General features: G+C 40.9%; 1 protein-coding gene across 2 annotated transcripts in view; it reads right to left on the minus strand.

The window, feature by feature from the left end:
- LOC141956246 (SAM and SH3 domain-containing protein 1-like) overlaps positions 1–12350 on the minus strand; it is a 572685-nt gene that overhangs the window by 91470 nt on the left and 468865 nt on the right. For both annotated transcript variants that reach the window (XM_074896587.1, XM_074896589.1), the window contains one exon: positions 9884–10012. In XM_074896587.1, the coding sequence (XP_074752688.1) occupies positions 9884–10012 (129 nt within the window). The remainder of the gene's footprint in view (positions 1–9883; positions 10013–12350) is intronic.

Genomic DNA, 12350 nt, shown 5'->3' on the forward strand with positions numbered 1-12350 from the left:
TAGTATGGCCAGAATTTGTTTACAGCTACACTGGGGTAGACCCAGACTAATGCCATTGTCTGTTATTAAGTTGTTCTGAACTTCCTATAAATTTCATGCTACTCTGTTGCAAGCTTAGTTACAGAAGAGGAATTAGAGAATTACATAGGTAAATCTTCATCAGCAGCTGAATCTCTGGGAGGTGAGGTCTAAATAGGGATAATGGTATTAAATTACAAACCTCAAAGGATGCAACAAAGGCTAATTAATGTTTTTAAAGGGTTTTGAGGGTGGAAAATGCTACACAAAGGAGAAATAAAACTATTTTGTGAGCTTCTGTGTAGGCTAGCAACCGAAGGCTCCAATTATGTGGCTTTCAATAGTTAACCACATGAACATAATAAAGCTACTCTGACAACTGACTTCCTTCTTACTTCTCATTTGCATGACTTTCAGCACTTCCCACATGCAGCAAAACTTTAAAAGCTCTCTCTATCAAAATGGACTTGAACTATGGCTTAACCTTTGCCAGGATACCAGAACGAGGAGAAACCTGAATGGGTCTGTGGATGCACGAAGACAGAAAGCTGACTGAAGCCCAAGACGTGTGCCCACTGGAGGTGAAGGGGAGATGGACTTCTTTCAAATATTGCTTATCAGCCTAGTTTGTCTTAAAGGAAGCTTCCAAATTCTGATTTTTCTTTTGCTAGCTTTTTTTATCTTCCTAATTTATCTGGATAGCTTGTGAATAAAGACATACATTAAAATCTTGTCTATTTCTCCACAGCCATATCCATTGATTTAATAAGACATTATTCCTATAAACACTGTCTTCTTCACATCCTTAAATGATGCTGGGTACACGACCATATCACTGCTGTTCTTACATGGAGCCTAAACCAAATGATTGTGATTATAACTGTGGTCTTATCAGGAGCTTCAACAGCAACAGGCAAAAGACACAGAATCAAAAAGTTACCAGTATGTGTTTTGTAAAGCACTTATGAATTCCAACTTTTGATAATAATTTCAAATCTTTCTTTTTTTAATTAGTTTCTAATCCATGACTGCTTTTGTTCATCATGCCCAGCAATACAAGAAATGTATCCCTCTGATAAGGTACTACAGTTGAATCCTTTTGCAAAATATTACCCATTCATTTTCATACATATATTTTTTACAGGATTATTGCTTTCCCCAACTCAATTTGCTTCAACAGCCAAAAAAAGACTTCAGAGTCAGGGAATATCTGAATGTGGTAATCCTAAATTACTTTGTTCCCTTATGTAAGATATAGCTGCAATCTAAACTGTTGAGGAAAACTTAAAAATATAAATCAAGAGGGATATGACATATGGGAGTCAGGAAGAGGGGTTTCCAGCTGATAGCCATTCCTTCTCATTACTTTGTGGAAAACAGAGTGATCATTCACCAAAGAAATCACATCTCTTCAAACTGCTTGAGTTCTCCTTCAAACACAAAATTCACAGACCATCTTGTTTGAAACAGAGCATTTCTCTGCATGCTTCAGGCAACACTGCCGAAACAGGAAACCTACACAACACTGAGAGAAGATAAAGCATGGAGAGATCAAAGGAGAGTAGCTGTGCAGCATCAGAACCTACACCATGAAGAGCAGGACCAGGCTGGCAAAAAGAAAAAAAAGAAACTAGCCCCTTTGAATTCACAGATGGAGGTCTGCCTTCCTCTGGGCATCTTTGTGGGAGGAGCATCCTTCTGCTGTGGAAAAACAGACGTTCCAAAGCACATCCAGATGTGCACAAATACTCATGATGTGTTTCTCATTCTCATCACAACATGCTCTTGATTTATTCTTGATTAAGACCTGTTTGTTTTCCCTGATGACCTGCAAGGCTGTTATGGTTCTTACAAGTTCAGTTTTTGAATAACTCACTAACTTCAAGACTTCTGTCTTGAGCAATACCCTTACTATTCCTCTAGGACCAGTGGTGGTGTTCCTCTACCCAAGGACTTTGAAGAAGTGCGAGTTAGCTCAACAATTAGTTGACATCTGAAGTTACTGTCAATCATCTTCAGCACACAGAGATGGGACTGGAAAGCAGTGCTTGGGGAATGGATGGAGAGTACATAAAAGCTGCCTGGGGATTCAAGCTATACTTATATTGAAGCTATACAAGCACAAAGAGAAGTAATCTAAACGCAAGACATCACATCTTCTAGGTTCATTCTTCTGCTGGTTTAGCTGCTACCACATTACAAAAAGTCTGACACTCTTCTGAGCCAGGCAATACACACCACTGTCCTTCCCAAAGTAATGCCACTCAGCTGGGTATTTTGGAATTCTTCTACTAATATGTGAATGGCAAACTGGGCAGCAGACCACAGAAACTGTTCACCATAGAGTTTGGGTGTTTTGGGGTTGGTTTTTGTTTGTTTGTTGTGTTGGGGGCTTTTTTCTGGGTTTTTTTCCTCCCCCCTGAGATGCACCTTCTTAAATGACAAGTTAATTTGCTTTCTTTTTTAGAAATCATATCCTTTGCAGTGAAATCTACCTAATGGTCCAGATAGCATACATACATTTCCACTTTTGCTGTCATTTTTAAATTCAGAAGGGAGAAAGGAAAGAAAAAATTACACAAAGGGACCCGAAGTCAGTCAACCAATTCCCTCCTCCCCCCAAAGTCCTCAGGCTCCGATGAGATTAAATCACAGAGTTAATACAAATCTAGTCTGTCAGTTCCAGCAGATATGTACCGCTTCTAGGATAAAAGAACAGCACAGTAAGAATAAATTCAACTGATCTTAGGTTCAAAGTAAAAGTCCTGCTGAATGTAAAGGGACAAGAAAATCACTACAGATGATGCTAAAAGTTAAGAATAGCTAGAAAAACATTTATAATGCTATGGAGAATTTCTCCCCTCCACCATTACCAGTCAGACAACAAGAAGTGGGTTATCTTTCTTATTTATCACATAAATATTGTTTCATTCGTAACAGTATTACCAGTTCAGAAACAATAATAAATACCTCTAACAACCTGCTCTTCCCATAACACCAACATTGCCAAAAATACAAGACCGAAAGTGTTAAACTAAAGATCCTGCTCCAAGATGCAAGGACCCCCCAAAAGTATGAAAGTAAGATAAGGTCATCCACAAACCACCATAGCTGCACAGTCTGCTGAGTCTCCAACCTATAAACTCTGCCTATAAATAGACAGATTTTGCTTCGGGGATTATTCATAAATGGGCTTCCAACAAAAACAGTGGTGAGACTGCAGGAGATCATTAGCTTACACAGAATTGAGAGATTTTTACTTAGTCTGCTAGTACTAAATGAACTAAGAACTGTTTAAGAATGGTATTCACTTTGCTGTCTATGAAACAAGCCTTGCCTTATTTTCATACTTAATGCTAGCTCTGTATTTAAATGTCTTTATTGTCTTGGTGTGTGATACACGAGACACTAAAAATAGCCTGTCTGTTCCACAATTACCTTTGAAAAGCTTCATTAGCGATGAAAAAATTACTATGAATTTAACTTAAGATAAAATCTAAAACGTTGAGAGATTGACACTGCACACATAGTAAGTCTCTATTGTGTATTTTCTATGTAAATCTACTTTATGCACCTCATTCAGGCAAAACTCCTCTATTTCAAGATATACTGGAGGAAAAAAATAAAAATGCTTGAAAGTCCATGTCTTTTACTGCTACTTTTTCTTTTGTGTGTCTGCCTGATAAGGCCTGGAAACTCTCCAAAATGTAGGAAGTCTTATCTGTGTGTTCTCTAGCTCTTTTTTTGTGTTGTAGATATCTTTTTAATCCAACTCAGATGTTGTTTATACTTTGGAGGGCCTCTTGCAGCCAGCAAGACAAAACAAAAGAGTGGGATCCTGTTCCAGAAAGATATAGAGGTGTCCTCTCAGGACAAAGGTAAAAGCAGCCAGTATTGCATTTGCAAAGCAGAGCTGATCATTTCATGGCAGGGAATAACAGTCAATTTTAGGATCCTGTCATTTTAATGTATGTAATATGCAAATAACAGGGGACGGGGCTTGAGCCAGCTATAGAGCAGGCACAGGCAGATTCCACAAAGATGTTCAGCATCCTAACTCCAGCTTCAGCAGCTAACTCCCAGAGAGGTTTCTTAAATACACACCCATCACGGACAGCTGCAATTCTGGGTATTTTAGTCTCCCTCCGTGAGAAGTCAGCTAGCTTCTCAAGTAGTCTTATGATATCGCCAACCAGCAGTACCGTAGCAGCCAAATACACCTCTAAAAAGGTTAAAGCCTAATTATCACTCAAATTACTAATTACTCTACTTTTGCCACTTTTCCTCCAATCAGCCTTTCTGGACAAATACCATTACATTACATGTGATGACATTATTTAGTTAGTCAGCTCCATTTGTAATCAAACAACTGGTTGCTGAGTATCTTTCAAAACCATGCACAACCAAGACTTACAAGGACTACACACACACTGGGCAGCAAGGCAAGAAACTGACGTTGGTTTTACACTCATTTCTATTTTCTGACTTTGCATGTGTACACATGCTGGTACTGTAAAAACTCATGGGATTAGGCAAGTCAATTTGTCAAAAACAGGCACTGTACTTTACCACAACATATACAGAGAGATTCTGAACACTTTCCCTTTTCCACATCAAAATGAATTAAAAGGGGCGGGGGGGGGGGGGGGGGGGGGGGGGGGGGAGGTATACTTGTGTGCCTTATAGCTTTCCAGTGGCATTCATTTTAAATTTACATAATTTACAAGTCAAAAGATTAGCAAAACTTCTCAGTGCCACAACCATAGCTGTCAGAGTCCATCAAAAAAACTCAAGCTGTTCTTTGACTTCAAGATCATCAGCTACAATACAGACCTTGGCAACAGCAGTTAGCTGGCCACTGTCAGTGATGGATGAGACAACAGAATGCAGTTTGCTCTTTGGGAGCTTGCCCTGCTGACAGGCAAGGCAAACCTGCTTTTGTCAGTGAGCCAAGCAGATATGATCCTGAAGACACAAAAGAAAGAGATATGAGTAGTAACAAGGTGCCATCCTCACAGAGTCACTTTTCTGGCCATAACTGCATTTTAACAGATGTCCAGTCCAATATTACCGGTGATGCTTCCATTATGGGCCCGAAAATCCATTATACCTACTCTGACTGCATTTTTCCGCAGCCAAAAGACCACATGGTACACAGAAATAGGCCAAATGCTAGGAAACGTCAGCAACTCCCATGCTGTTCACAAACATTAATGTCCAAACCCAAGCACATTCTCCATTACAAAAACAGAGGCAAAATTCCAAATGCAAAAAGCAGTTATTGTGGTTAGGAACAACTAACAATCCTTGACGGCACTACCATTTGGAAAAATACTGTGTTCAGCTCCATCTGCAGCTACTGTTTTGTTACAAGATATGCTGCTCTCCCAAACAATTCTACCAAGTGATTTTTAAAAAAATTTAACTCCAGAGCAGGATATCTAGACTGAAATGGCCATGGTCTGATAGGAAAGGTTGGAGAGCTGATTAGAAAGTACAATATACAATCAAGACATCAACACTTGCTCCCAAACAGCTTAAAATTATTTCGAAGTGTACAGAGGCAGCAATAAACAGTTCATATTTCTGTCCTTCCAGTGGACACACCACAACGGGCAATCTGGGCAAGCCAGCGCTAAATACATGTTCCTGGCAAAGCTCTGCCAGCCCAGGCACTTTATTATTACACTGCTCCTCTTGAGGCAGCCTCTCTATGCAACTTTTAGAGGATACTTCAACTCCTGGGGTGACCCACTCTATCTCTTTGTTCAGACCACTCAGTAAAAGCAGCTCCAAACCTAACTTTGGCCTTTTGTGTTTATACTACATATTATTTATCACTCATACTGCCTTTCAAAGGAAGACAATCAGAACTGCCATCCAAAAATCAAGCTGCAGTCTCCCAGCTATATGACAGCTGCTGACTGCCTGATCTTTTATGATTATAAAATCTAAAGATGTATCCTAATACTTTTTGCTTTATGAATTTTTTCACACATGGGATCTGTAGCTTTGAGATAGCTGTCAGAGACCCTCCTCTCTCTGGCCCCTTATTCCTCAGACCTGATCTCAGTGCAGGGATTGGGTTTATCCTGTGTTAACCCCTTCTCACGATTCAGTAACCACTCCAGCAAACCCCTGGAAATTTGCACTAGCACTACAGGCACATCAGCTCTGCTCTGTTCTAGCACTTTGCTCAGGAGCAGACAACCATCAGGAAGGTGGAGGGGGGAGAGCAGAAGTATTGCCCATCTCCAGCTCTGGCACAACCCCGCTGCTGGGAAGAGAGGGTACATAGACAGCACTGTCCCTCCTCATCCCTGCTAGGAGAGCAATATACAGCACAGCAAAGCCAGGCTAGACTAGCCTGATAACATTGGTGTATAATAATTTTGGGGCTGCATGTATTTGTTATTTGGCACATATATTTTGCCATCATAGCACATCTGGGATATGCTATGAAGCTGGTATTTCCCCCAGCATTACTCCTCATTCACTATTCCAAAACCTCTGCAAATATACTACTTTTCTCAAGCTGTAAAGAGAGGAAAAACACCACAACAAATGAGTCATTCTTCCGTTCTGTCTTTCATATTAGTACTTTTGCAGTCACTGCTGTTTAAACCAATTCCTGTTTCTACAGCAGATTATAAACAGGCATACTACTCTATCACACTGAAAACGCATTCTAGTCACCATAGCCATTTTCCACTCCTTGTGTAGCTAAGCCAAGTCTGCCTACTTATTGATGAGAGCAAGTTTCAGCTGCAGTCAGCACTGTTTGGGTACTGTTTCTCTGGAAGTGAGCTAATATCTATAGCCCCATGTGTTACCAGCAGAACGGCTATCTGATGTCCAGAAACTGTATCACAGTGGTGACAGACATAGAAAAAATGGAGCACTAATTTAATTTTCAATTGCAATATCTTCTCTCTGACCTGACAGTTCAAAAAGTCATCACTGGACTACCTGTGTGAGCAAACTCAATATGAGAGCCACTGAAGAGGAATTTCTGGGATGTCTTTCCACACAGCCACTTTCTCTGTCTACAGCATTTCTCAAGCAGAATGAGCTACTGAATCACTTGCTGGTCTGTCTTGGGTTAGCACACATGTATTTAAACCAGCGTGAAGCTCTGCACCTTTGATGTGAGTTAATTAAGCTCACATGGCTTTCTCCAGCCTGGCTTCTGCAGCTTCGGAAGTTAAGGGAGCCAAATTAGGCCCATCTGTCTAAATGGAAGGGAGTCCTCTCCCGCCATAAGGCACACTTCATTAACCAGCACAGGAGCTGCCTTCCAAGAGCACCAGGAAAGGGGGTTTTGCTGCTGCCAACAGCTACCCAGAATACCAGGCATGCCAAGCGTGGGGGTTTTCACAAGAACCATCATTCTGTGCCATCAGCTTATTTGCACAGAAGCCTCAAGGGTCTGTCTACAAAGGGATTTCCTGCAATAACCTTTTGTTTAACACTTGGAACTTCTTGGCAGCAACAGATCTGCAAAATGCATTTGACTTTTTTTTTTTTTTTTCATTTAAAAATAAAGAAGGAACTAGAAAACTTCAGTGGGGCAGAGAAGATGACTCTCTCTGCCTTGATCCTGCAGCTGTTCATTGTATAATCTAAGTTTGTAGTCCATACAAGCTCTGGAAGCCTCTCAGTTGCTAAACTGGAATACCAAAAAGAAAGTAGCCTAAAGTAATCCACATCATCATGTACAGCTGCTACAGAAAGGACACAAGCCACTCCCTGCTGCTACTCAGTGCTAGGATCTGGGGAAGCAAAGGTAGAAGACATAATGACACAACTTCAGCTCCCATATTTGTCTTAAAGGATTCGATCTTGTAGAGGAACTGCAGAACTGTGATCAGATCCCATGCTGTTTCTTCCACAGCAGAGGTATTAACCATACTTCGGTTATGAGCTTCTGTAGGTGTTATACAAAAAGTTACCACCACAGCAAAACTGTAAGTGACAAAAAAAAAAAAAATTCCTTCACTAACCTATTTTCTGTGAGACAAGACTTGAATGAAATATATCTAAGTCTGTATGCAAAACCATACAATTCAATTGAGAAAGACAAACAACACTGAAGACCTAACAAAGCAGACCTAAAAGATTTTTTCTGTCACAGATGATTTTTATGAATGTTAAGAAAACTACAAAGTTTACAATGAAAAAAGTCCAGCAATCAGTAATAAATACATACAGACTCTAAGTAGCAATAAAGATTTACTAATGTTACAGGACAATAAGGAAACTGTCCAACAAGTGAAAACACATGTTCTTGTGACAGGCGTCCTAAGAGGTTCCTTCTTAAACATAACAAAAATGAGGTATGGAGATGAGCTGCATACAGATTAGTTTTGGCTAAAGCAGGACTCCCCAGGGAGCCTACGCAACTGCATGGTGAAAAACTGTGTAGCTGGGCTTTAAGAGTAGTTTTTCATGTGACATACTTGGAGGCCAGTTACAAGCAGAGTAGTGCAGGCGCCTACTCTGTTAGATACCTAAGGAGGAAATAAAGGGCACTCCTGGTAATGGATGATGTCCACCTAGGGCTGCGGTCAATACGCCTGAGGGCAGGGCTGCCATTCAGTGGCTGGGCAGGAACCTCATGAAATTCAACTTGGACAAATGCAGAGTCCTGCTCCTGAGGAGAAGCCCATGCACTGGCACAGGCTGGACTGACTGGTTGGGCCAGCCTGCTCTGCAGAAAAGGCCTAGGGGACACTAAGCTTAGCGTGAGCCATCAGCATCCCACACCCTGTCAACAGCAGTGTAGCCAGGAGATCAAGAGAAGTGATTCTTCCCCTTTCCCCGGCACCTGTCAGGTCATTGTTGGACCACTATCTCTAGTTCTGCAGTTCTGTATGCTAGGCAGGCGTTGATAAACTTGAATAAACCCAGGGGAGGGCCACCAACATGCTCAATCACTTGAGCCCTTATCCTGCAAGAAGAGCTGGGAGATTCAGCTTGGAGAAAAGACAGCTTCAAGGAAACCTACTGGCAGCCTGCTTGGTACCTATGGGGAGGTTATAAAAAAGATGGAGCCTGGTTTTACACAGTGGTGCATGGCACGAGAATGAGAGACAACAGATATAAATTGCCATGGGGGTTCTCTCATGGAATATCAGGAAAAAAAGTGAAGTTCACTATAAAGACAGTGAAGTAGTACAACAGGTTGCTGAGAGGCTGCAAAGCCTCTATCCTTGAAGATCTTCAAACTAAGTCAGATAAAGTCCTGTGCAACCTGTTTTGAATTCACTGTTGACACTGCTTTGAGCCAAAGGTTGAATTACAGATCTCCTGAGGTCCCTTAGAGACTGAAGGACTCAGTGACCCCATGCCTCCTGCTCCAGGTTCTGTAATGTGTAGTAAAGGAAAGGGGCTCACAGAATTGAAGATTACTCACATTTGGGAGCCTGAAACCAGTATTTGCACCTTGGAGTTCTGAGAAGCAGTATTTCAATAGTTTGTACAGTGCAACTGAAAAACAGCACACAGTTTCGTTGTGCTCACATTGGGAGCATCTTGGGGCAAAGAAACAATGCTTTTGTCAGACTTCACCTTGCATTCCAGAGTTGAGACTTGCAAGCAAATGCGTGTAAGCAAAAAGCATTCTAATTAAAGAACTAAGAAACACAGGCTTCAAGTCTTAATGAATCATAACAAATACCTAGAAAAAATCCTAATCCTGCTAATTTCCAAGTGTTTAATTGAGTTGGCTGAAACATTGGTGTGCCTGGACACATCCACATAGAGTTATTTCCCTGGGTAGAACTCTTCAAGCTGAAATACTGATTCTTCATCTGGGGTAAGAATAGCAATCATTTGTTAATAAAGTCATAACTTCTCCACGTACCATATCGAGGTCTTGGGAAACCCTCCGCTTGCGCAGCTCTTCCATCCTCTCACACACATCTGTGAAGCAGGTGTTATAGTAGTCTGCATACTGCTGTGCCAGGTCATCAATATTTCCCAGTGACCCATCCTACGGTGGAGACAAAACAAAAAGAAAGAGGTTAACTGATTTTAAAATTCTTATTTAAAGGTAACACCACTGCTGTCCCTGCAGCACATCTAGCACACAGCTCTTGGGTCATCCTCCCAATCCCTAGCCCCAAGCATACTAACACGTAAGAACAGTCAGGAACTGCAGTACCACAGTAGCTCCTCAAAAGCAGGTAGGACCTTGCTAATTCCTACACCGAGGGAGAAGGCAAGGACAGCAACACACAGTCGCAGAACAACATAACCCCAGGCACTATCTGCATCAATTCCCTCCCACCCACATATATTCATATTCCATCTGGTTCTCCCACACAGCTGCCCACTCATCCAATAATCAGTCATTACATATGTTTCACTGACATTATTTACTTGGGAGTAGCCCTGCTTTTCTTGACAATGACTAATACCAATTTAAAATATTAAACTTCTTGCTTATAAGCAAGCAGCCAGACTGCAAACAATTCCAGCCAAATGACTTTAACCAGCGAGTTTATACCACTCACAAAGACACTCTGCCAATTGGTCTTTTAAGATATACTGGAGGTGCAAATATGGTTTGCTCAGTCCCAGATACCTGCTTTGCTAGTCACGATTGCTACCCTTTTAATAAAATGGCTATAGCCAGGAATCTAATTGTAATAATCTCTCAATTACAGTCAAAATTAGTGCTTTTAAAATTATGGATAAATAAGGAAAACACACAAACAAACAAAAAAAAAAAAAAACCAAAACAGGCTGGGTTTTTAAATGGCACAAGAAATCCTTCTACACTTCAGATATGTATGCCATAGAAGGCAGAGTGAGGGGATGGGCAGGATGAATTAACAGTATTTTTGGTACAATATGCAACCCACTTAAAATAAGTCCAAAAGATGGGATGGAATAATTTTGTTTCTCTATTAGTCTAAGTTATGAATGAGCATATACATTATTGTATACCTTCTTTAAAGACAACAATCTCTACTTCGTTCATATTCTGAGAGAACAAGAATACACTGCAGAGTGTTATTTCATTGTTGCTGTTAACAATGCACACAAACACACACAAAATTATGTCTTGAATATTAAGAAAGAACTAAGCAATTGAGAAATATTTTTTAAATAATCATGCTAATAATATACATAAGTTGCAATGCAGAGTTTTAGCATAAGAGCTAGGGGGAAAATCTTTAAACTAGAAACCACACCTTACTGAAGCTGTTGCCATTTGGAAATAAGCTTGTGGTCCTGCTCTCAGGGTTCTTGACTATGCTGAAGAGGCAGATCTGTCTTAATGAAGTATCACTTCCACAGAACTGGAAAAAACATTCCAGTTTAAATCAAAGTGAAAGCCTACTAAACCTCAGACTCTGTGAAACACACTCCACTTTAAAAAAGTGCAGTTCCACATGTGTGACAGGTTACTCAAATTCCCCAGAAAGTTCTGTAGAGCTCACGTTCCCAAAATTCAGAACAGGTTGAAGTTTAAGACTACTGTGTACAGTACAGGTGGAAAACAACTTGCATGTCATTTGTTGGAGCAGCAAAGTAACTACACTAAATATATATCTATATACACACCCTCCTCTATACATACCTATGTATTTTTTACTGTATTTCCTATCTATCAACCTGCCAAAGATATCAAACAGAAGATGTTCCAAACGCTAAAGGATTGGCTTCCTTAATGAAAATACACTTCTCAGAACTTCAGACTTCCCAGAGCTCCGAACAACTTTCCACTGTGCTAAGCAAGTGTATAGTTTACGAGGACGGGAATAGCATCATCTCTGAGAGTTCAACAGTGCTACCCTGCCTTTCAACGGAGCAGCAGTGCTACCGGATCAGCAGGCAGTGGGCATGCATCTTCCTCCAGCCACCTCCTTGCCATCCACCATTTCCCAACAAGATGAGGAAGAAACTTTGACTCTCTACCTATGCCACAAACTCCACACCTCTGCCTGTGCAACTGGTGGCTGAGGGCACGCCTGCTGATCCTGCGCACACAACAAGGTTTGCACACTCAGTAGGGATAACTAGTGCTGCAGTGCTGGAGAAAAAAGAACAACAAACAGAAAAAGCAACTCCAAATTTTAACCTTGTTTTGCTTGCTTCTTATTGCAGGCTGTAAAGAAGAAAATCTGTATGATTTCCAAAGAGATGACATGACATCTGAATCCCAGCCACTCCATCATAACAAACATCCCTACGGGTTACCAAAAATTCCCACTTTGGAGTATCTTCCCTTGCCAGAGTCTGTTCATTCCTTGATAAGCTTTGCCAGTTAAGAGTATATGAGCTGGAAACATTAATGATAGAAGATCAAGACATGAAACCCT

This window comes from Athene noctua, chromosome 1 (assembly GCF_965140245.1).
Source record: "Athene noctua chromosome 1, bAthNoc1.hap1.1, whole genome shotgun sequence".
In the NCBI taxonomy this organism is placed as follows: Eukaryota; Metazoa; Chordata; class Aves; order Strigiformes; family Strigidae; genus Athene; species Athene noctua.